The 27,009-nt window shown below is 37.6% G+C and overlaps 1 protein-coding gene across 4 annotated transcripts; it reads right to left on the reverse strand.

The window, feature by feature from the left end:
* On the reverse strand, positions 1-26,345 carry LOC127451611 (forkhead box protein K1-like). Of its 4 annotated transcripts, none has more exons than XM_051716414.1 (9): positions 25,393-26,312; positions 21,755-21,952; positions 15,098-15,254; positions 14,827-14,973; positions 14,517-14,710; positions 10,834-11,000; positions 10,337-10,594; positions 3,757-3,942; positions 1-3,062 (listed from the first exon to the last, which is right to left on the reverse strand). In XM_051716414.1, exons 1-9 carry the CDS (start codon positions 25,905-25,907, stop codon positions 2,863-2,865), a joined length of 2,022 nt encoding a protein of 673 aa, XP_051572374.1. In that variant the 5' UTR covers positions 25,908-26,312; the 3' UTR covers positions 1-2,862. The 4 variants fall into 4 exon arrangements, 2 of the variants coding, with proteins under 2 accessions (XP_051572374.1, XP_051572375.1); XR_007899118.1 differs by lacking the exon at positions 1-3,062 and adding an exon at positions 7,074-7,920 and having other exon boundaries at positions 3,815-3,942; positions 25,393-26,345; XR_007899119.1 differs by lacking the exons at positions 1-3,062; positions 3,757-3,942 and adding exons at positions 6,957-7,346; positions 7,614-7,920 and having other exon boundaries at positions 25,393-26,345.
* Between the last annotated feature and the right edge of the window lie 664 nt (positions 26,346-27,009).

Consider the following 27,009-nt stretch of genomic DNA (forward strand, 5'->3'; position numbering starts at 1 on the left):
TTCTTTAAAAGATTAGCCAAAAGTATTTTTATTCTTTCCAGATACACCATTACATTAACTGCATTGACAGAAGAAAAGCCCTCATACACCTTGTGTAGTTTCATACACATTAAAATATGGACTGCATGATCTTACAAAAATAGGACACGGTGATACATTTTTGAGCAGTAGTAGTAGGGGGTGTTTTGTGTACAGTAGAAACAAAATATGTCCAGCGTATTAACTCGTTTCAAAAGAGGAAGGAAACGTACATCAGTTCAGTTTAAATTAGAAAGGTTTAGTGTTTAAACATTTGCGTATGCTAATATGCAACAACACAAAAAGGAAACAATAATAATAATAATAATAAAAAATCTGAATGTCTTTGTGACAAAAATACTCTATGGTTATCTATGCATACAGACACGGTGGCAGACTTTTTTGTAAATGTATGAAAAACCTTTAGGCAGTGAGAGCTAATTCTGCAGGCTATGTATGTCTCTGAATGAAAGATAATGATGGATAATGAAGTTGTTTCGTTTTCTTTCTTTTTAGCCATTCCATTGAATTTCATTATGATCTAAAAGGAGTTTGAATCACTAAAGCTTTTCACTTGCTGAGACAAAAACATTCCATTGGAAAATGCATTTCTTTTATTTGACAGGCCAGTCAAAAAAATCAAATAAAAAAAAAAAAATAAATCAAATAATGAATTTATGAAACAAAAGAACAGACTTAAAATGAAATAGTGGTGGTCTCGTTTATTAAATCCCACATAGGTAAGATGTGGCATATCAAAGTGTCCCTTAACAAATCTGACTAATAAGGAGAAATCTCTGAAAGGCCATAATTATATCTAAATATATTCAGCTTTAATACATATTTGAATGTATCATACAACCACAGAAAGCTGAAGCTTTTCCAAGTGTTTTTTCAATGCCCAGTGTTAAATCCCTTGTTAATGCTGTACTCCAAAAGACTAGGATTTTTATGGAGATGTGTTACAGATTACTCTTGATTGTGCGGAAATCAGCTTGAGCTGCAAATGAGCACTGATGCGAAACATAAACTGTCAAATAATAAAGAAAAATTCGTAATATTTAATTTCCTGTCTACCTTTATCGTATTGCTCAGTCAATTTCTATCAAAAGTCACATTATATCTATTCTTCTAGATTCCTACATTCTAGGTCAAGTTAAACAGCTGTGTTTAGTTATATAGCAGAATGATGTGTGCTGTTCATTTTTTTCTCTTTGTTTTCCAACAAACCTGAAAATGAACTTTTTTAAGTTTCAAAGTTGGATGTTGTTTTCTTTAAATAGTATATCACAATGCATTTTTGAGTCCTGAAAGAAGTAGAGCGCTAAGGCACTAATAATGAGGATATGTATTTGGTCTGTTAAAGTATCCTTTCCATTTCTACTACAAAAGGAACACTGTACGGCTGTCACTGTACAACTACGTTAGCATACAAATAAGCTAGCGATAACATTTAGCTTACTTAGAAAGGGTTCTATTCCACATTTGTGGTGCATATCATTTGCAAAATATAGAGCGGTTACTGAACTATCCCGTTAGTGATTGTCTTGAAAAAACCTTTTTGATGATTCTAACAATTAGTAAAATTAGAAAGTCTCATTAAAGGCTGCTTTTGTGTATATTACTAAAATAAGCTTCTTAAAGGAACAAATAATTGCAAGGTCTTGAATTCTCAGAAAAAAATACTGAACATTCATTTAGTGGCTTCTATGATCTTTTTTATAGGATCACAGCCTCTCCAACAATCAATATTAACAGTTACATTCCTGGGTCTTAGAAATGGAAAAGCATTTGGTTGACATTAAGCCCGTCCCAGCATTATTGTTGCTTTCATCAACTGATGCAGTCCTGATCATGTTACTACGCAAGATATCTACAAAGCACAATTTTAGCCTAAGTGCTAAAGGGGATGGACAGATACAACTGAGCAACGTTAAATGTAATTAACTTTAAACTTACAGTTATTTCATTTCTTAAAACACATAACAGCACAAATTTGTCCACAAACACATTTGAACTTTTTAATAAACTTTTTAGGTCAAAAATGGGTGCCATGAACCATAACAAATAAACAAACGGTACTTACATTCATTGAGTTCATTTTAATTTCCTGCTAAATATAGACCAATTTAGAAATGAGCATTTTCTAGACATTTCTCTTTGTAATAAGCAAGCAAGCGAGTCCTCCACCAAAAAAAAAAAAAAAAAGTACATTACAATATTGTATGTTAAAGAGCTCCATCTAGAAAGGCTTCTATATCTATTTCATATCTATTCTGTAGGATGCTTTATGTGCTTTTTAGTAGTAACAATCTTATTTCAATATTTCTAAGCCTTTTTGAACAGAGAGATAAATAAATCCTCACAAAGGCTGCACAGGCAACTGAAGTAACAACTTCCTGTGACCCCCATTTATATATATACTGCTTCAATTCGGAGCGACTCGTGTTCTCAAACTGTAATAGCTGCATAAGTATTGGTCCCACCCCAACCCAAAAGTAAGAACTTTCTCAACTTGTACCTTGTGAGGAACTACTGGGGCACACATGCACCACTCTTCATACCTTTGAGGGACACTCGTTCCAACATTCTTTACAAGATTAAAAACCCCTACAAAATTAAAACTGTGTGAGCACTGAATTTTAATGCTTCCAGATGTAGCTCAATACACCCCCACTCCATGAAACACAATTTTTAACCTCTTTATACAAAACATTCGATTCAGTTACCCGTGTTCAGGTTTGTTGTTTTCAATAAAGTTCTCGGTTGAAAGAAAACAAGACACTTTCCCGATATTGAGGAACGTGCTTTAAAGATCCATCATTGATTCTTCCACTCACTCATTCATTCTCTGGCCTCTTGGTTCATTGCAACAATAACAGGTTGTGGGACTGGAGCGACGGCGTCCTCCTCCATTTTGGGCCGTTTGGGCTCGGGCTCATGGTTGCCGGACTCTCCGACCTCCCTGCTGGTAGGCCTGTTGACTAGAACAGGAGGGGATGTTGAGGCCTGGGCAGCCAAGATCTGCAGAGGATTGGTAAGAGCTGAGGGCAAAAGGAAGAGGCCACAGGTTACATTTGTTAATTCAAGAAATATTCTGGGTTCAATACAAGTTAAGATCAATTGACAGCATTTGTGGTCACAATTATTTTTTGTGGTAATCAATATTATGCTACAAATGCTGTGGATTGAGCTTAACTTGTATTGAACCCAGAATATTTCTTTAATATTGTATGCAATTTTTTTATTTTTAGGGCGTTTTCACACTTAGTCCTCTTTAAAAGAGCTCTTTAAGGGACAAAAATTAAACTGACTGACAAAAGCACTTACATCCCTAGCCTTGAAAGTGGACTTTGATCTCAATTTGGTCCACTTAAGGTGAAATGGAGTCTATCAATTCTCCATTCACCTGTATTTTTAGCTGAACCCAGCCTTTTAGTTATATTATTGCAATGTAATATTGCTGATGATTTTTAATTGACTATCTGAGTTCAATTAGGGCTGTCAAAGTGAATGCTGTTAATCTTGATTAATTTTTAAACTTTTGACAACATCTGGCTATAAAATACATCTGCATAGAACATTTGAAAATTCCTGCTATTCGTCTGTCCAGTTTAGAGGGTGATGGATAATATAATATCCATTTTTTCCACAGTTAAAAAGTTAGCAGTACAAATGAATTGACAAACCAAATCAAATGAAGCTCTAGACCAGCTTCAGAACAGTAGGCACACATACCGTAAGCACTGGATGACACACTGGTGATAGGGAGAGCATGTTTGCCATTCTGAGCAATCGTCTGCACGGGAAGCTGGTGCATGGCGCTCTGAACAACAGTGTAGCTCTGCTGCCCCCTATTGGTGGAGCTTATGTGACTTCCTACAGCCTGAATAACTCTACTGCCAACCACAGGCATCTCATCAACTGCACAAACAGACAAGAGAGACAGAGAGACTGTTCAGGAGCAAAAAAATAAAGCAAACATATAGACTCTTTCACACCAGATGCAAAAATTAGCTCTTTGATGACATGACATTTTGCTCGGCAAAAGCCTTTTTCGACCAATAAGATGTAAGGTTTTGGGGTCATTTATCTGAACCAGCATTCCAGATAGACACCAAGATGTTGATATCTGTATTGTCAAATGGGTCGTGTGGAAGACAGTCTCGAATCTCATTCACTTTCTCACATTTAAATTTGCTGCGATGACGGAAGAACAGAAGAACCGTTGTTCACGATTTTTTTTCTCCTCGTGGTATCAGCCTGTCAGGTGCACTCATGGCACTACACTAAAGTAAACAAAGATGTGCTTGCGTACGCATCAGATTTGAAATGGTGAAGAATGAATTTCAGTGAATTAACGCTTACATTTTGGTCTGTTCTTGACACAACGCTATTGAATGGCTTCAGTAGACTTGAAATGTTGCGCACAAATGATATGGACAACTTGTATGGTGTTTTTATGAGCTTTTGGAGCTTGACAGTCACAATCACGATCCTCTCATCCCTCAATCTTGTGTTTCACAGATAAAAAAAAATGACTGGTTTGGAGTAAATGATGGCAAACTCTATGTTATGGAGAGCTATTATATTAACATTGCTCCTGCAAGCACTATTACCTTTGTATTTATTCTGTCTTCGGATGTTCTTTAAGTATATAAACCTAGTTAAAAAAAATTATTTATTAATGTAAAACAAAATGTATACAGAAAATAACAAAAATATAGGCCTAGTGGGTTTTTCTATTTTCAAATGGGGGCATGACAAAAAAAAAAAAAAAAAAATCATGGTTTATTTTCATCTGCAAATTGTGTGGTGGTGGTGTGAATAGGTCTTTAGATTCATATCTGAGCTACATGTCACTACTATAATACTATAATAATTACATTGCGTGCCCAATTATTAGGCAAATTGTATTCCTCAGGATTCATTTTATTGTTGAACAAACACAATCCTCACAGTCAATCCAAAATTTTACTGAACCTCAAACCTGAATGTTTGACAAAGGAAAAGTGAGTTTTGTCTTTCTCAGGGGAATATGTAAGTGTGCACAATTATTAGGCAACTAGAATTTCTCAATTTTTAGAGTAGGTGCAACAAATAAGTAGCACAAAATGACAATTAAATAACATTTTTGGCCTTTCAAAAATATTCAGTGACCAATATAGCCACCATTCTTTTCAATAACTGCCATGAGCCATCCATCCATGGAGTCTGTCAGTTTCTTGATCTGTTCACAATCAACTTTTGCTGAAGCAGCAACCACAGCCTCCCATATGCTGTTCAAAGAGGTGTATTGTCTTCCCTCACTGTAAATCTCACATTTGAGAAGGGCCCACAAGTTCTCAGTAGGATTTAAGTCAGGTAAGGAAGGGGACAAGTCATTATTTGGGCATCTTTGAGGCCCTTGCTGGCTAGCCAAGCAGTGGAGTACTTGGATGCATGTGATGGAGCATTGTCCTGCATAAAGATCATGGCCTTCTTGAATGCTGAGGACTTCTTCCTCTACCACTGCTTGAAGAAAGTACTTTCCAGAAACTGGCAGTAAGGTTTGAGAGTTGAGTTTCAGTCCACCTTCAACTCGAAAAGGTCCAACTACCTCATCCTTAATGATAGCAGCCCATACCAGTACCCCTCCTCCACTTTGCTGGCACCTGACTCGAAGTGGTGCCCTGTGTCCATTAGTGATCCAGCCACGGGCCCATCCATCTGGTCCATCAAGAGTCACTCTCATTTCATCTGTCCATAAAACCTTTGAAAAATCTGTCTTCATGTATTTCTTTGCCCAATCTTGACGCTTCAACTTGTGAATATATTCAGTGGTGGTCGTGTTTCAGCCTTCTTTACCTTGGCCATGTCTCTGAGCACTTGACACCTTGTACTCCTGGACACTCCAGGTAGGTTGCAGTTCTGGAATATGGTAGTATTGGAGGATAAGGGGTTCCTGGTAACTTCACATTTAATTCTTCAAGTCTTTTGCAGTTAATTTGTGCCTTTTCTTCTCCATGCGTTTTTTGCGCCCCAGTTGACTATTCGTTTGATTGTCCGGTGGTCACGCATCAATAGCTTAGCTATTTCAAGAGTGTTGCATCCGTATGAAAGGCATTTTACAATATTTGACTTTTCAGTGTCAGTTAAATCTCTTTTTACCTGAGGTAATGAAGCTGCCTAATATTTATGCACACTTTGATATAAGGTATTAGTCACTTTCGCCACACCCTCCCTCATTACACAAATACATACCACCTGAAAATGATTGAATCCAATAAGCATTCAAGTTTATATGGTTCGGAGTTGGAAAATGTGCATGGAAATAATGATAAGATCAGAATACTCACTTGCCTAATAACTGGGCACGCAGTATAGAATTTTGTATCATCCTGAAAGATTTTATTTTCGATAACGACCAGCTGATTGTACATAATCCCATTTATTACAATGGTTATTTACCAAATAAATGGACATGAAATATTGATTTGAGTTATTAAAACTGAGTTATTATAAATTATTATTTGAGAAGAAAGAGACTGCAGAGTTATCAAAGACATGAATCTTGCCTTATAAAACTGTAATTTATACCATATAGCAGTCTTTATTAGGGCTGCCCCCTAATAGTCGCCCAAACGTTAATCAATGAGAATGGTCGACCAAGATTTGATTGGTCGGTTGGTCGCAGAAAAAAATAAAATAATAAATAAATAAACCTCCACTCCGACAAACACCAGTATTACCACTGGTTGGATGGCTAGGTGGTACTATGGGGTAATTTTCATTAAGCAGGGTTAGGGTTAAGCCTACACAATAAAGCAAGACACCTTGAATTCAAACTTTGAACTTTATTTTAACTAAAAGTTCAAATGAAACTGGAATAAATTAAGCACAATTAAAATGTGTGTAACACTTACGAAGGTAAGGAGGAAGCTGGGACCGGCTTGACAAACACATAGACATTTAATGACAGTTTTCAGTGTATAAAAGAAACAAAAACACGCACTGCTTTTCAGCCAGCTGCGTCAAATCATAAAAACACTCAAAGACGCGGACAAGCTTCGTACATCTCTCTCCCGTCTGCCGCTGTCTCTTCTCCTTAAATACTCCCGCCTCCCCTCGCTGGAACGTGAGGCAGGTGTGATGCGTAGGTGGAAGTCATTCGCCACTTATCTTCCCAGCCTCGCTCTGCCCAGACACTGCTCGGCTCCACCCTGCTCACCACGATGTGTTGTTCAACTTTTTGAAAGATGGCTTTTCAACAGTTATGAAGGGCAACATCTCTTTGGCAAAGAACCTACTTCATCTGTCCATTCTCTACCGGTCAGATATTTAGTTGTCTGGGAAAATACATCGTGTGTGAATAAATTTGTTTTGTTCCCTCCTTCACGATATATAAAATCGCAATATCCAGTTACATCGTAAACACCCGGCTGAGGGATCGGTAAATATTCTTGCTTTAGTGATTTTGCATTGAAAATGTAATTAATTTATTTAAAAAACAAAAAACTTAAAATCAAATACATTTCTAAATTCAAAATGCACTCCAAATGAAATGAAAAAGCAATTAAAATAATGAAGTGATCAAAAAAATTATAAGTGCCCACCTTTCCATTTACCATCAGGCAAGTATCCGTCTAAACAGGCAGGCGGAAAATTACTTGCACAAATGAAGACATAAAAACAATTATAAATGTAAAAATAATAATTATAATGATGATAATAATCACTGAAATATAAATCATGGTTCGAGGTGAACCTGTTTTTGTATTCTTTTATGTTTTAATCACAGATGAATAGGCTGCAGAGTTGTGGTCACAATGAACTGCTCTGTGGAAATAAAGCGAACTGAACTCCTCCTGAAGCACCTCCTGAGCTGAGATGTCTGAGGTCATTTGCAGCACTCAGACGATACTGTTCTTGCAAAAAAAAATTCAGAAGACAGAAACAAAAAGAAAGAGTGAGAACATTTTACATGCGCGTGTTCCACGAGACTGCATGCCTCCGTACAAACAGCGTGTCATACATGCGCATAGACGGCTTTTCTGCCATCTGTTCTTAATATTATAAAGTGTGTTTCTTCAAGCACGTGTCTGTGTCTACGGATAAATTATCTGTAATATTAATTTTATAATAATAATAGCCTAATAATAAATTGAACGGATTAATGGGAAAACGAGCCAAATATTGTCTCGACATAGTCAAATGCATCAGCTATTGGCGATCACCCTGACCATCGTCGATCCCCGAGATCATCGTCTATCGGCACAACCCTAATGTGCATTTCTCTCTATAAATTAACAAAATGTTCAGACAGTCTCCTTGCTGGTTTTTCCGACACATTCAGGATCATTACCGCTTTTGCCGGTGTCCCTGTGGCTCGCGTCGTACGTGTGCTTGTAAAATTTATATTTTAAAAGGCTCATTATTACGGTTTAGTTTTTCACTGTAATGTAGAACAGTGTTAGCAATGTTACTTATAACATACTTTCTCAGCCCTGGAACTCAAACCATTTTCTGATGCCCTCCAAAATATATATATATATATATACACACACACACACACACATTTAAACATTTAAATTAATATCATAAACGTGCGACAACTAGTTGACTAAAGGCTTAAACTAACGCCTAGTATTCCACTAGGAAAATCTTTGGTCGGTGGCAGCCCTAGTCTTTATGCTACAATATTTGACCACAGAATGCTGCAAGGGACCAATCAGAATCAACTATTACAGAGAGTGTAACAAACAGATATATACAGTTTAAGTCAGAAGTTTACATACACTTAGGTTGAAGTCATTAAACCTCATTTTTTAACCACTCCACAGATTTCATATTAGCAAACTATAGTTTTGGCAAGTCGTTTAGAACATCTACTTTGTGCAACTGTTTACAGACAGATTGTTTCACTTTTAATTGAATATATCACAATTCCAGTGGGTCAGAAGTTTACATACGCTAAGTTAACTGTGCCTTTAAGCAGCTTGTAAAGTTCCAGAAAATGATGTCAAGCCTTTAGACAACCAGACAATTATCTTCTGATAGGAGGTGTACTGAATTGGAGGTGTACCTGTGGATGTATTTTAAGGCCTACCTTCAAACTCAGTGCCTCTTTGCTTGACATCATGGGAAAATTAAAAGAAATCAGTCAAGACCTCAGAAAATACATTGTGGACCTCCACAAGTCTGGTTCATCCTTGGGAGCAATTTCCAAATGCCAGAAGGTACCACGTTCATCTGTACAAACAATAGTATGCAAGTATAAACACCATGGGACCATGCAGCCATCATACCGCTCAGGAAGGAGACGCATTCGGTCTCCTAGGGATGAACGTAGTTTGGTGCGAAAAGTGCAAATCAATCCCAGAACAACAGCAAAGGACCTTGTGAAGATGCTAGACGAAACAGGTAGACAAGTATCTATATCCACAGTAAAATGAGTCCTATATCGACAATAATCTGAAAGGCTGCCCAGCAAGGAAGCCACTGCTCCAAAACCGCCATAAAAAGCCAGACTACAGTTTGCAAATGCCCATGGGGACAAAGATCTTAGTTTTTGGAGAAATGTCCTCTGCTCTAATGAAACAAAAATTTAACTGTTTGGCTATAATGACCATCGTTATGTTTGGAGGAAAAAGGGTGAGGCTTGCAAGCCAAAGAACACCATCCCAACCGTGAAGCATGTAGATGGCATCATGAGGCAGGAAAATTATGTGGATATATTGAAGCAACATCTCAAGACATCAGCCAGGAAGTTAAAGCTCGGTCGCAAATGGGTTTTCCAAATGGACAATGACCCCAAGCATACCTCCAAATTTGTGGCAAAATGGCTTAAGGACAACAAAGTCAAGGTATTGGAGTGGCCATCACAAAGCCCTGACCTCAATCCAATAAAACATTTGTGGGCAGAAATGAAAAAGCAAGGAGGCCTACAAACCTGACTCAGTTGCACCAGTTCTGTCTGGAGGAATGGGCCAAAATTCCAGCAACTTATTGTGAGAAGCTTGTGGAAGGCCACCCAAAACATTTGACCTAAGTTAAACAATTTAAAGGCAATGCTACCAAATACTAACAAAGTGTATGTAAACTTCTGACCCACTGGGAATGTGATGAAAGAAAGAAAAGGTGAAATAAATAATTCTCTCTACTATTATTCTGACACTTCACATTCTTATAATAAAGTAGTGATCCTAACTAACCTAAGACAGGGAATGTTTTCTATGATTAAATGTCAGGAATTGTGAAAAACTGAGTTTAAATGTATTTGGCTAAGGTGTATGTAAACTTCTGACTTAAACTGTATAAGAAATGGGTGCTGTTTTACCTCTCTGTTCTCCAAAACCATCTCCAGAGCTGGAGGTGGTGGTGTTAGCCAGGATGTAGCCATTGGGGGAGTTTGTAGAGGTGGTCACTACACGGACCATGGTGACAGCTGGCGCCTGCTGCACCACATGAATGGCCTGACCAGAGGCCTGGGAGGAGCTAATGATTGAGGCCGGCATGTAAACCACAGGCTTGGGTATTACAGCTGAGGGCTGAGGTGGTACGGCCATGATTACAGGGTGGGCGCTCACTGGAGAGCCTGTGAGACAAGAGCAATTTTAGAGAGTGAGAGAATATACAGTCAGACACCAGTGCTGGGGAAGCTACTTTATATTTGTTGCTTACCAAGCTAAAAGCTACTCATAAATTTAAGTAGTGAAACTGCAGTTAAAGTAGCACTATTTTGAAAACTGTAGAGCTTCTGACATGCTGTTGTCAACTTTTGTCAAGTTAGTAGTGTTGCTACAACTCAACAATGCTGTCAGAACACGCACTTACCTGGTGCACTCTGCGAGTATCTGTACTCGGGCACAGAAGCAAGCTTGGAGCCAAAGTCATGCTCATGAGACACTGGTGACCCTTCCCGAGACAGACACTCAGGGGTCTGCAGGCCGCTTGAATGTGGAGAGAGGAGGCCAGAGTGGGTGGGAGATGCTGGGGCACTCCTGAAACCAACACAATGATCTGTCAGTCACTCTCACTAAAAGCCCTGCCTGAATATCTTCACACAGAAACTTTCATACACACTGTGAATGCAACAAACATATGAACAGATGATACTCTCCAAGCAGGGTCCAAAATTACCTTTTTGTCTGACCTGCTAATGTGAATTGAATCAATCACTAAATATTTCTTGTCAACCATGAAGCTGTATTTACCATTATTTCATTATGACAAATTAATAATTTAGTTTACTGATATTATTAGCTTCTGAGTGAGTGTCACTCTCTCAGTTAAATGATCTCACACAAAAATGTCAAAACTCATCTTAATTTGTTGCTTGTATTTTCGTTTTAGTGGCTTAATGCCATGAATGTGCTAAAACTTGAAGTTCTGTTGCTATACCGGCAATTTGGCTTCCTAGCTGAACTTCTGACAAAAAACAAAAGCCAATCAGTCACTAGGCTTTTCTTTTCCCACTTTCTTTGACGAATTTCCATGACTTTCAAGTTGTTTGTGATAACTGGATAAGGACTTTTATAGAGATTGCTTTCAAGGAAAGCAATTTCTAGCTGATGAACTAGAGCACAGCAAGGAAAAATTATTTTCACTATAGGAATTCCCTTGACTGTTCTATGACATTTAAAGGTTTTTATTAATTACTTTAATATATTTACAAAATATTTCAGGCAATTCCTGATACTTCAAGGTTTCATGACTGTATTAATAGTACCCTGTTAATAGTACCCCATCAGATTCACTATCTTTTTAATATAGTTTTGATTTGCATGTCATTTAGGTTAGTGATAGTCAGAATATGATTCTTAAATTGCCATTGAAACCATGCACTGTTGAAATTCTCAATAACATAAGTGGGTAACTTATCATACCCCGCAAAGCCAATTTTTAGCCACATGTGGCGAGTGTTAATTTTCGACCCTGCCTCAAAGCATAATGCAAGATCATACAGAGCTTTCAAAACATGGATGCGCCAAACTGAAGCTGCTTTGACAAATGACTCAAAGGAATAGTTCACCCAAAAATGAAAATTCTCTCATCATGTAACATCCCAGATGAATGACTTTCTTTCTTCAGCAGAACAGATGCGAAGAATTTTAGAAGAATATTTCAGCTCTGTAGGTTCATACAATGCAATGGTGACCAGAAAGTTGAAGCTCCAAAAAACACACAAAGGCAGCATAAAGCTAATCCATATGACTCCAGTGGTTTAATCCATGTCTTCTGAAGAGATCTAATCGACTTTGGATGAGAACAGACCAAAATAAAAATAAAAAAATTCACTATAAATCTTGACATCTGCAGTTACCTTGTCGATTACGATTTCAAGCTCGATTACACTTCCTAGCACCACTTTGCATGTGCTTCAAGCACTAGGAAGTGTAATCAAGCTTGTAACCATGATCATGTCTAGTAGACTTAGGATCGATGCCTTTCACACATTGATTGGAACACTTTCCCGATGATTATCGATATACACCGATCAGCCACAACATTAAAACCACCTGCCTCTTATTGTGTAGGTCCCCCTTGTGCCGCCAAAACAGCGCCATTCTAAGATTCTATTCTTCTCACAATTGTACAGCAGTTATCTGAATTACCGTAGACTTTGTAAATTCGAACCAGTCTGACCATTCTCTGCTGACCTCTCTCATCAACAAGGCGTTTCCGTCCACAGAACTGCCGCTCACTGGATGTTTTTGGTACCATTCTGAGTAAACTCTAGAGACTGTTGTGTGTGAAAATCCCAGGAGATCAGCAGTTACAGACACTTAAACCAGCCCATCTGGCACCAACAATTATGCCATGGTCCAAATCACTAAGATAAAAAATTGCCCCCATTCTGATGGTTGATGTAAACATTAACTGAAGCTCCTGACCCGTATCTGCATGATTTTATGCACTGCACTGCTGCCACAAGATTGGCTGATTAGATAATCGCATGGATAATTGTTGGTGCCAGACGGGCTGGTTTGAGTATTTCTGTAACTGCTGATCTCCTAGGATTTTCAAACACGGTCTCTAGAATTTACTCCGAATGGTGCCAAAAACAAAAAAACATCCAGCGAGCGGCAGTTCTGTGGACTGAAATGCTTTGTTGATGAGATCAGAGAATGGTCAGACTGGTTTGTGCTGACAAAGTCTACGGTAACTCAGATAAACGCTCTGTACAATTGTGGTGAGAAGAATAGCATCTCAGAATGCTATTCTGAGATGCGGGTTGGGGCTGTTTTGGCGGCACGAGGGAGACCTGCACAATATTAGCCAGGAGGTTTTCATGTTGTGGCTAATCTGTGTATATATCACATTAAAATTGGTTTATGTACCAATCTATAAATAAATACAAATTAGGTCGACTAATATTGTATTTTGCTGATATAATAATGTGTTGAAAGGCAATTAATCTGCCAATAGATTAATTAGATTAAATAGATACATTTTTTAAACTGGCAGCCTATATTAAATGTTCTTAGTCTTCCTATGATGGGGAGGGCCAGACAGAGGCTATAAGAGTCCAAATTTATTTAAATTCCAGATGCATTTTTTAACCAAAAAAAAAAAAAAAAGATTCACAGCATGGAACTTAACTTAAAAGGCTGAAATACACCGGGGACTCTTATTTTGAAATGTTTGCGCTTCACTGCTTCCAGTTGCTCATTCAAACAGATAAGGGAAATAAAATGTGCACTCCTACAATAATCTACAATGTATTACAATATAAACAATTAAAAGTAAACATTGTCATATTTCATCAACACTATATCATCATCAAGAGTTGATCATTAGTGATAGTTTGTCATAAATTTCCGATATGACCTAATGATTGTGAACTGATCTGCAACAGCTGAAAACACTGAAAAGCCCCAGCGTGCTTGAACAAAATACAACAGTGCCACGTTTTCACTTTGAAGAATGCATTTATTTAATGAAATCGTATTATTTTGAAGTTTAGGTCATATCACAATTCCAGTCTTTCCGCTCCCAAATTTAAGACCTCTTTAAATAAAAAATGATACAACAAAAGTCTTAATTAAGATATTTTTAAGATAATTTCAGAAAACTGAATTTAAGACATTAATGCTTTAAGGATCCACAGGAACCCTGGAGCTTCAAAGTTTTGGTCACCGTTCACTTGCATTGTACAAAGCGGAGATATTCAAAGCTGAAACCTTTGTTTGTGTTCTGCAGAAGACAGTCAGTCATACACATCTAGGACGGCATGATGGTGAGTAAATGATGAGAGAATTTTTATTTTTGGGTGAACTATCCCTTTAAGCAGAAATCACCCAAACAAAACTGATCAAATACAAAAAGGCTGCAGACTTACTTTGTCCTGCCCATTGAAGAAATAGATTGAAAGGAGGGGTACAAAAAGAAGAGACTAAGCAAGCTTCTAACAGGCTAATATAGTAGACCGTGTGAGAGGTATAGAGGGATATAACAGTGTTATAAGAGAGACAGCAGGGTGCAGTGGTGTGGTTAATGTGTCTGAGAGCTCCCACCTTGAGGAAAGTGGACCGAAGGGTGTGCGGAAGCAGGATACCCCTCTCTGCCGGCGCTTTCGGAAGGCCTGCTCCACCAGCTTGGCCTCAGATGAGGGGTCTACACGCCAGAATGAACCCTTTCCTGGCTCTTCCTGTGAGCGTGGCACTTTAATAAAGTAGCGGTTCAGAGACAGGTTGTGTCTGATGGAATTCTGGAAGTATGATTGACAGAAACCAAATTAGCTCACGAAAATATCAGACCTAACAATACACACAAATCACAGTCTGAAGAGAAGGAAAGTAGAGATTCATTGGCATATAAACTGACCTGCCAACCCTTGTCGGCTGTCCTGTAGTAGGGATAATGCTTGGTGATGTGAGCGTAGATGCCGCTTAGTGTTAGCTGTCTGTCCAGTGCAGACGAGATGGCCTGAACTATCAGCTGAGCATACGAGTATGGAGGTTTGGATTCATCCTAACAAAAATTAATAACAGAATGCTTTGAGTTGGGGCAGTAAATTGCTGTGGCTCCATTGCACTCACATACTCTTGATGTGCATTATCAACAGCATCCAGCCAAGGATCATGAAGGCTCTTACCTTAGGACTATCTCCTCCAGTGGCTTCAGTGCGCTGTTCTGATACAGCCTTGGCTGCAAACTCAGCTGCCAGCTGAAGGTCTGAGGTGATGTTGTGTCCGTAGCGGTATCCTGAAGATCCAGCTCCACGAGGACTCGCTGGACAGGAATTGGGAACACTATGTCAAGAGGAGAGGGAGAGCAGAGGGTAAGGACACTGTTCCAGAGTGTAAAGGCATAATCTGGGTTATTTAACTTAACCACGTGTGACCCCGCGTCCACATGTGTGGACGTTGTATTTTGACTTCGCTATACACAACGCATAATTGAAATGAATAAAACCCGACTGAATACTGTTCACAAGACTCTAGACTGTCATTTAAAGGGTTAACTTCTGCCGCACTGAGTCACGTGACAACAGCATTCCGTTGATTTTCCTCAAAAGTAGAAAAAACATGTTAGTTATTTTGAATAATTTTCAACTCTAACACATCTGTGGGTCATATTGCTTAATTTTAATATACATTGTTATATTTTATTTTGTTATCACTGCACAATATGATTCCATTCATTAACATTAGTAAATGCATTCCTATATTTACTGTGCATTATCACATTGAGAATCAATGGGTTCATCCAAAAGCTGAAAAAATGTTGCTTCCAGAGGCTTTATATGGAGTTAGGATGAAAATAAGTTGCATTTTGAACTGTTCTGAGACCAGTGCAGACAGACAGCACACTGAAGGTTAAGCCATTCACTAAATAGGGAACAAGGGAGCATCCTAGAGCTCTCTATGCAGCTAGGTGAATTCACTCCTAAAATCCGACCTAAAGTTCAGTTTCAAGCTGCAGATGATGTTTGGACCACTCAACATGTTTGGCAGACATGGGACAATGGTAATCAGTACATCAGAATGTATAATGTTAATTTTTAACATGGTTGGCAGTGATTGGATGATGCTGGACATTACTTTGAATCAGAATTATTTATTCAGCTTTACAGAAAATCAGCTGTAATGTCTGGAATGAATCAGAATTATTTATTCAGCTTTACAGAAAATCAGCTGTAATGTCTGGAACGTCTCAGAACAACATGAATAACCAACACTCCTGGAAACAAATTGATGAAAAAAAAAAATCTGACTTTCTATAGCTTAGAGTTATTTAAAATTTCAAAACGCAGTCTTGCTGTCCACATATGTGGACATACATTTTTAGGAAAAATGTTTGCTCTAGAAAAACATATATATTTATTTTTGCTTATTAGGTGCTACTAGTTACAAATCAAAAAGGGAAACAGAAAACACATACAGCAGTCACGCGGGGGTCTCACAAAAAAAAGCACCACAAATAAGCAATTAATTATGGTTATACTTTCAAAACTGTGTGATTGTTTCTTAACACTTAAATATTAAATGTGTCAACATGAAACTGTCTGTGATAGAATCGCTTCCTAACACTGTCTGTGCGGTTATGTCCAATCATTCAACTCATGCCATGACCAGCGACAAAGTAAACCAGGTTCCTTTTTTTTTTTTGTTGGTATGTGCGAGGATTACGGGTGGTGACTTTAAAAGGAGAAAGGACGTTATGTAAACATTAGGTATTTTAAGGAAACAAAAACAAAACATAACATATTGCTTTCTTAACATTTTCCAAACAAAGACTTCCACAAAGCGCCACTTTGAACTCCACATGAAAAGCGCAGCAGACAAAAACTTCTCATTCTGCGTTTTGGTGATAGTTAAGACTTGATGTGCTTCTGTGGTGATTAAACTGCACATAGCAGTGGCTGTAAAATACTTTTCTGTCACAAGTCCCATCTGGGCTTGTTTTGTACAACAAATAGCATTAAGATATATTTTCTCTATCACTTGATCATTGACATGGAATCTCTGTGTGTGTTTTGTGGTGTAACTGTCAGTGTAATGACTACGGGCGGACACAGCAACACATTTCAAAGTTTCCGCCCTTGACCGACCAATGTTTATTCTGGTTTATGCTTCATTAATGGTTAATGCGGTAATCGGCATTAAGAAAAATGAATGCGTTAAACTTTAATTGATCGCATGCGTTAACGCGTTAATTTTGACAGCTTTACTGTAAATGAACTTCCCATTTATTTTTACAAAATAAGACAAGTTTGAAAAAAAAATTTTTGTTTAATTCAGATTAAGCTTAAACATAATATTACTCTAAAATCTACAATATTTATTGTAAGGTCACACTCAGTAATTACAATAAAAAAAAATGTAGTTATAAAAAACACCAACTTAATACATTCCATGTTTATGCTTCCGAAATCTGTGTAAATTTAGAAAAAATGAGGTACAAACTCACTAATGAACCATGATTTCTGTGTGAAAACTTTTGCACACAGGTTTCTCGCACAAATACGTGCATATGCGCAGTTAGTAAATGAGCCCCATTGTCTTCCACAATCAAAATCAACAGCATGCCATAGATGCACCACACAAACATTAGGAATATCACTAACCTTGTTATGCACCTAACATGAAAAACAATCTGCAAGTCGTGAGGATTCTGATAAACAACAAAACAGCAACTGGGCCATAAGCCACAGGGTTTCCGAAATGTAAAGATAAGTCTATTTAGGCAGAAGCTGACAAAGATATCCTAAGCAATGCTATTTTAAGGTTGTCGTTAATTGTCAACAGTTCAGTAAGTCTCCCATAACACAGCCACACCACACCATTACATTACTCGCAGTGTTATTTTTTTTACTGTTGGCGTTCTGACAGCAGGGCACAACAGAATGCTCAGATAAGACTGTTGTGCTGCAGTCTCCATTGTGTTGTGCAGGCAGAGAAAAACAGGCCTCTCTGAACGGTGAGGGTAAGGCAGCTGTGTGCATGAGGGCACAGCGGGTGGGGTGGACTGGGTTGAAGTCCAGTCCTGAGGCACCATTTTCACAACAGCTGGGCCATGTTACAAAAACACCTTAAGGACAAGCAAAATGACAAACAACTCTTCTACACTGCTTCTAAATGACAAACTCGGTCCTAGGTTTAAAAAAAAAAAAAAAAAAGGCTAAATTATCCAAAGACAATGTAGTAAAAGTCCTAAAGGAAAATGTACAGGATTTCTATTCAAATTGAAATTCTGATAAACTGGAGATAAAACGGTTTTAAAACTTTGTTTAAAGCTGAAGCCAATTGTTAAAATAATTTTTCCTATCCCTGCTTATTCCAGTTGCAGAGACAACTATAACTACCCATAGGTTTAATTTCACTAAAAGTGTAATCAAAACATTGTTCTGTTTGTTTGAGCATCCCAACACAGCATTGGCTCAACCAATGGCATTACTTTGGGGTGGGACTAACTGTTTGTCAACCAAATGTAACGGCAAACCAATTCTGCAGTTACATTTTGTGACACAAGTGGCACAGAAATTACACACTTCACCTTTAATACTGACACGTGTATTAGAGCTGCGCGATTAATCGTTAAAAGATTGTGATCTCGATTCAGACACCCACGCAATATCATTTCTAAATGACATGGATTCTGCAATGTATATTAACGTTACCGTGGCATGCCTTTGTAAGGCGGTCAAATAGAAATGAGAAATTCACTTCAAGAAGCATTTTAAATGTTGATCTTTTAAACTTGATATGGCATCTACGAAACAGAGACGATGAATAAATTAAAAAGCAACAGCCAAAAAAATTTTCCGGCGTTGCTAGGAGTGTGATGGAATCTCTGCTTAGTTCAATATTTTAATAGCCACCAACCGATGTTAAAAAAAAATACCGGCATTTCCCAGATCTGACTAAATTTGCAACCCGTGAGCTGTTTGATCACAGCCGGCTGCTTTTAAATGCTCACATGCGTGTCTGCCCCCTCTTTAGGTGATATTAATGTAAACACAGCTGTTAATGAATTACAAGAGTGTAAACAGATGGGATTAAATCGGCACTGTCTTGACGAGATATTAAAGCAAACACAGCTGTTAATGTATAAGCAGACAGGACAAATTCTTCAAAGTGTTAGATCTGTGTGATGTCTAAATGTAGATATAAGCTGCATGATATCCGTTGTAGGCATTCAGGCATTCTTACTGCATCAAATCATTGTTAATATATATCTAATAATCACACAGTAAAGAGTGTCAGATATTTAAATAGTTTAATTTAGCATTAAATTACTTTTTTAATGTTTTTATATTATAATTTTTAATGTTTAATTACTGTTGCTGAAAAACTTAAAGCACTGTTTACTCTGTTCTCTATTTAATTACTGGCTCTTGAATAATTCCTTTAAAAGCTTGCAATTTTTTTTTACAAGAGACACTGAAGGCCACATTGTTTTAATTTAAACTGTCAAATATATATATATATATATATATATATATATATATATATATATATATATATATTTTTTAATTACTAAAATAACAGTGTTTTATTGCATATTTGCCTACCGGTGCAAATAAAATTGACATAAAACTGTTAATGAAGCTTTTTCCCGCTTATTTTGCTTTGAACTTAGCATGTGAGAAATCAAATCGTTTCATTTATTTTTTTATGCACTTTTTTTTTTTTTTTTTTTTTTTAAATGGAATTATTTATTTATTTAGCAATAATAACAAAGTGCTGTTTAGTTTGTAATGTATTTGTTGTGCCATCTTGTGGACTTTTTAAATGTAGGTATTGGATTTTACAACATTATTGCATTTTTGCATAGATTGAAGTAGAGAACATTTGGTCAGAAACTCTAGTACATTACATGTTACTTTTGTTTAGTACCCATACATCCAGGTTTTGTAAATCACATAAGCATTTTTTCCCCTTCAGAATCATGATCTTTATTCGAAGCAAAAAAATTTTGATTCTCAATTTATCCAGAATCGTGCAGCTCTAATGTGCATTAGATGGCATGTGTGTGTGTATGTATATATATTATATATACACACACACACACACACTGCCATGTTTTGGCACAATAAATGCATATTACCGAATGCATCTTTTGTAAGAGACTCCAATACATTTTTATGAAAAGCAATAACAAGCCACCACTTCAAGTGGAACTCAAGCTCAAAACAAGCTATAGCATAAACACTGAGGTTGGTGAACTTAGCCATAGCCAAAGGGATTCCAAAGGGTTGTGTGAAGTAATGATTTACAGAGGACAACTCTTTCACTGATTAATTATTAACCCATTTAACTAAAAGAAATCTCTTCCGAATCAAAAAATGATCATCCCGGATTCTAGGTTAATTACAGTCAACATTTAACTTCATTAAAATGATCCTGAAGCATAAAGAAATTGTAGCAGGTGAAACAGCAAACAGCATTTAAGGTTAGTAAGATCATATATGTACAAAGTAAAGGCTGGTGTTGCTGGTTGTACTGTACATAGCAGTTGTTCAAGTTGCTCCAAGTGTGTGGATTTTAAAACTGTACACACATCTGCTGTTTGTCCAGCAGGCAGAAATGTCTTGGTAAAGTCCCTACTCAATCACTAGAGTGGAGAGTGAGTGAATCCTGGAACTCCTGATACAACTTCAGAAAAACCTGAGATAAATATTGCAGTAGAAACTACATCTTAGCTGTGTAAAACTAGTTTGAGTGGCTGAAAAGCTGAATAGAAGGAAATATTCCCCACAGAAGAGTAATCTGGAAGGACAGAAAGCATGTGTCTGTTTGTTTTGGATGTAGGAGCAGTCCAAGGAGTGGTATTGGGGGGGGGGGGGGGGGCTAGGAAAAAGGAAACTATCTGTGGCTCAAAACACCAAACCACAACACTTTCCGATCCACCAATCAGAGCGCTCCAAGCTCAGCACATTCCATATATGGTATGTGCACACAGCATGCTCGCATTGAGAACCACACATGGTGCAGAAGAGTGGAAAGACCACCAGGAGCAGGTTTTTCTCACCACTAGTGCAACAAACTTGGATAAACAATTAAGCGTGACAGCTTCAAATACCCATAAAAAAAAGCATATTTTTTTGCATAAAACATCTTGGTGAAAATGCATCCCTTAAGATGTATTACAATTTTACTTTTGTTTTAATACTGACATAAAATAAGCAATTTTTAAAAAGCCTATGCTAAACTGTTCAGTATTTGCTCGTCTGCAATTCAACACAGCGTAAAGCACACATTTGATAACTTTTCAGTCAGAACAACATTCCATATCTTTTTGCATTTTGCTTAAAACACCAATTAGATGTATGCTTTAAGTTTCCGCTTTACCACTGACCATGAGGCTACAGTGAGATGTCATGCAGAACTGGGGTTGTGCTTGAAAACCAATAGTTAAAGGAACAGTTCACCACAAAAATTTAAATTCTGTCATTATTTACTCACCCTAATGTCATCTCAAATGCATATTCCATATTGTGCATATACTGTTATGGTTCAAAAAAAGAATTATACAGTATATGGGTTTGCAACAAAATGAGGGTGTGTAAATAATGGCACTTTTCATTTTTGGGTAAAATATTAGAGTTTGCCTTTCAGTGACAAGAGGCGGACAAAGTTTACTATCAAAAGGTCCAGAAGAGTTACCAAATGCTTTATGTACTAGCTATATACAACTCCTCATATCAGAGATATTTGACTGCTACAGCATCAGTTCAGGTCAACCTGAAACATCTAATGAAACATGTCATGTTCTCTGCGCTGTGACTGTTCAGATGAAGTCATACCTAATAGTTCCTGTGGGTGAAGGCAGGGGACTCATCATACTTCTGAAGTCATTTTCAGGAATGCTGATTTTCAGCGGCGAGATTTGTGGGTAAAGGGGTCTCACAGGTGAAACAGGAGCCTCTTCCTTCTGTGTCTCCTTGTGGTAAAGCGCTGTAAACTGAATCTTTATCACTGTACTGGGAAATCGAAAAGTGCACCTGTAGGGAGGGATAAAGATTAATAAAAATGAATTCAAATTGCCTAAATATCAGTGCAAATTTGAGGGAATAGTGTCCCCCCCGATCAATAAGACAAATCAATGAACACACACCAGTTTCTGAAATATTCTACTTGTTTTTTGTTCGTGAAATAATGGTAATGCTTTGACACTGAATAATTGTAGCACACAAAAGGTATTCTGAGATTTCCCCCTGTGGGCACACTTCACACTACACCAGTAATGCTGTTCAGAAATAAAAGAAAGGAAATCTATGTTGTCCTTGCTCCTGTAAAGAGTTTGTCTTGGCTTTTTAGATTGATAATTCGACTTTTACTTTGTCATTATAGACGATTTGTGTAGCAAAAACAAAAAGTCATATTACTAATCTGTTAAAAAAAAAACAAAAAAAAAATTCAAAGTGCAATATTTTACCTCACAATACGGTTTTGATCTTTCAATGCAAGAACTGATATTTCAGTTACAATTTTAAATAAATATTTTGGGGAAAATTTGGAAGACTGACCACTAAGGCAAGGTATTGATACAGATTTCCCGACTCAATTCCGATTCACAAGCTCTTGATTCGATTCTATATCAATTCATATGGGTATATTTTAGTTATAATGTCCCTTTTGCTTACATTTGATGCTGTTAATTTTACAGGGGACCTTCTAACTAGGTACATTATGAAAATATTAATTTTACTAATTATATTTTTCGTTTTTCATCATTTTAGCTATTTAAATATAAATAAAATACATGTATTCAATCAATAAAAATATATATTACACATTTTTCATTTATAATTTTTTGTTACATGTTTACATTTTAGCTGCATATTTTGTACTATTTACAAGTATTAACATGGATTTGTTGAACATGTGCTAAAACCGGTACTGTCTCTTTAACAAAACCAGCATTTCTGTAAAGAGCGTCTGTAAATGAGAACATATTAATGAGAGAGGACTCAAACGCCTTTCTCTCATCTGTGTTACACGTGATTAGAATTAAATGTATATTTTTTGTTGTATTTGATCAACAACTGATGGTAGAGAAAAGAAAGGATATTAAAAGAGACATTATTCAGTGACAAATGGGTCGTGTGGATCTCATCTTTGGAAACGCATTAAAAGGAATAACTTTTACTCTCAACACAGAGTGAAAGGATCTCAGTGCTGAATACTCCACCACTATACTACACAATTACTGGTAAGTGATTTGTAAACATTTACCAGCCAGTTGCCAAACATACACATTTTAGACCACATAGCATGAAATTTGGTTGCAAATGCGAGTGATTTCCTCTCATTGTAGTCGAGGGTTGCGCATAGAGCAAAAGATCGATTTTGGGATTTAAGAATCGATATCAAAATCGTTCAAATGAAGATCGTGACGCATTGAAAAAAAAATAAATAAAAACGATATTTTTTACACACCCCTACTGACCAGCAAGATGAAACATGCAGCAACATTAGGGCAACGAACACAAAACCATTCTATTTGACCAATTCCAAACTCAGATCGTGCTGAGAATATAATTGCATGAATCAACGAAGTTCATTGCAAACGAAAGAGAAACGAGTATAAGATTGCAATATATAACAGTTTTGAATAATACAATTATAATAAACAAAGAATCACAAAACTATAATATTGTGACCCAGATATTTATATAATATCATATTGCCATGTCCCTGCTGTTGGCACCCCTACTAGTTACGTTTTTAAGGTTCTGTTTGGAAAATGCAATCCCTCCCATCTACCCCTCTCCTTTGTTTTCGGATGGTCGGCAGTGTAGTCAGAGAATGACGAACTGCTGCACCACCTCCATTGGCTGTATTTACACAAGTGCTGCACCAGGAAGCCACTTTTAATGCTACAGCATACACAGTGCATTTGTTTTAAATGGCTGGCTTGGTATGTGCCCATTACTGGTTCTGTCTGTCCATGTTTTCACAGCAGTCTGCAGGAATAGTTGCTCTGACCTCAGTGACAACAAGCTCCATAGATCTATTATTCTCTATATTGTTAAGACACAAGGCAAACACCCAAACATATTGAATGCAATTCTGATAAGAACCGGGAAGCCAAACAGTGATTTTATTAAAATTTATACACAAAGAGCTGAACATTAGCTGAAACTACATTTGCTGACGGTACTGTTTAACACAACTGTGCAGGGCCCAAAATCCGATTCAGTTAACTAGTTGAACCACTTCTCAATCATGAGTGTTGAGATTTGAGGCTAAAACCGTTAACAACATGAGAACTACTTTAATTCTGATTAACTCTACTGATTACAGATACAGAAACTGGTTTACATGCGGTACACTTTATCAGAGACATCTATTGAAGTAGAACCAACTACTTACAGATTGGTTCTCTTAAGGTGATTTATTTTTTTTTTTTTTATATTTATTGAAATAAATATCAAGATTCACACTGCTACACTGTATGACTCTGCAAGCATAAACAGAACAACAACTAAAATATTGTATATGTAATAAACAACACTGTTTGGTTTAGTTTCGACTGAAAGGTCTAATCATTTTACTACAAGATTATATGTAAATAAATTCGAATTTAAAGTTGAATTCAAATTAAATTCGAACACAACTTCAAATAATTGGAATACCATATTAAATCATTCAAATTCAAATATTTGAAATGAAATCATTCGAATTCCAAAGCTGATACCACTTTGCATTTTGAATGGCAGTAGTTGTTTACACTGCAAAACAATCAAAACAAATCTAGAGGACATGCCAATTGACGATCCTCAAATGTTGTCGTTCAAGTTACTAGGCTATACAGTATTGTAGTACAACTAGGTTTCCACCTCTGTTCTTTGTCTTCTGAAGATTACAAAGCGGTTACTACTGATATGTGTCACAAATGAGGCCCGTATCTCAGATTCGACCACAAAATCATTTGGTGGATCCAGTCGCTGTCGTACACACACACACACACTTCCTGCGGTCGAAGTGTGAAACATCTAACTTTCCGTGTTTGTATTTTAACTTCTCTTGAACGTCAAGCTCTACAAAACAAACACCCAAGGGTCACTTATTTAATACTATAAAATAAATATTTAATCGCTTGTCACATTCAAGGCTGTTGGGTGTTTTACTACACACAATATCCCGGTATGACAATCACAATGCTAGATTAATATCAAATACGGTCAGATTATCTTTAAATAAAGGCGGGTTAATAAGAATGTACAAACAATGTTGTTATGCAATTTTGTCTGTTTTGAATCTGACAGCTTTTGAGATTGCAATTGCAAACACAAACACAGTTTAGTCGGATTAAGCAGGCGTTGCATTGAGCCTGTTAATTTAATCTCTTGTATGGGTAGTACACTAGCTCTCTAACTGCACGCCATCTGGCTAAAGAGGCTGATTTCGAGTGACAGATCTGATTTTAGTAACTTACTCCCTCGGTAAGAGAAGTGGAGGTGCGCCTCTCCTCTGAAAAACGCCATCGACAAACACGCCGTTCTTGCCGAGACAGCGCAGGTAGAAATGAGGCTCATCGAAGGCGATCTGCAAATGTCTTCTGGATATGAAGCTGGAATGGCCCATGTTGACATCCACGGAACCGTGCGAGGAATTCCGCCCGACAGTCACCGACCTCTGGCGCATGACGAACTCGAAGTCCCTGCCTTCCAGCCGCGCGAGGGCCTGCGACGGAGGGGAGAGGGGCATGGAGGATGTGATCCTGGGCGAAATCGAGGAGGAGAGAGCGTACACGGGCGGGATCGATATACCCACCGGGCTACAAGGAGCGGATTTGAGGGCCAACAGGGCTCTCGCTCCGGTATCATCCCCCAAATCAGCCATTTTGTTGAAAAAACGAAGAGGGGATTGCAAGCGCAATGGCTGTGTGTTGCCAGGGTTCACTGTGTTGCTGTTGGTGGTGGTAGTAGTCAAAACATGGAGATGGCGCATGGCAAACGCGTCATGGACTAACGGATTGGAGCAGTGTGGGTCATAATCATGTATTTACTCTTCACGTGCTTTGAAAGAAATAGCGGGGGATAATGAGATATTCCGAATATTTATCGTAAGGTCCAGTTATTCGGTTGTATGACCTGTTTTTTTATTCCTCGACAAGTTTCGGCTTGGTCAGTGTCCCAACACTGAGCTCTCCGGTAAAGAAATGGTTAATAGTATTGCAATTCCTGGAACCGGGCGACACGTGCGTTACATGTGGCAAGAAAAACAACATAATTTGATGTCAACTGCGCGCGCTACTGCTCGGGTTGTAACTAAATACATGTGGCTTTTGATGTGTAACACTTTTCGTTCGATGTGAAAACCATTTGGAAAGGTCAAAATAATGTGACGTGCTTGGAGAGGTGACGTCACTGCCCATCGACCATTCCGCACTCTGTTTATAAACAGAGAAAGAACAAGGCAGAAGCAAAGTGCGGATGCTGGAATTTCACAAGGAGACATTTAAATGAATTTACAACTCTGCGCAGTTTCCATTGTCAACACAAGATGTCTGTCTTCAATAATGCATCGACAATCGTTCTCATAAGACAACAGACTTCTTTTCTCCAAAGTTGTAATTTAAGATAATCAAAATCTCAAACGTTATCGAACACTTTTGCGTGCAATTAAACACATGAATAGAATGGTTTTTATTCACGTAGTATTATTATTAGGTGAATATTTATTACTTAAAAAAATTTCGATTATACTGCATTCTTTTTTACATCAGGTAACATGCATGCTGTAATTTAATATATGAACATGTAGTACAGTATAGTGTGCTTTAACACAAATTGGGCAGATCTAACCCTGCAACTCAGAGTCCAGGGCAGTCACATCAACGATCCAGTGAGAAAGTCTTTTCTTGGAGACAGACATTCCTTTCGTGCATCTTCCACAGCACACAAAGAGCTGATCACAGTCTGAACTCCTTGAAACAACCACACCGTCTTTTTCCAGAGCAGCCTGTATTTCTCTTGAGGTTACTTGTGGGGTTTTCTTTGTATCCCGAACAATTCTTCTGGCAGTTGTGGCTGAAATCTTTCTTGGTCTA

This window comes from Myxocyprinus asiaticus, chromosome 14, assembly GCF_019703515.2.
Source record: "Myxocyprinus asiaticus isolate MX2 ecotype Aquarium Trade chromosome 14, UBuf_Myxa_2, whole genome shotgun sequence".
NCBI classification, from domain to species: Eukaryota; Metazoa; Chordata; class Actinopteri; order Cypriniformes; family Catostomidae; genus Myxocyprinus; species Myxocyprinus asiaticus.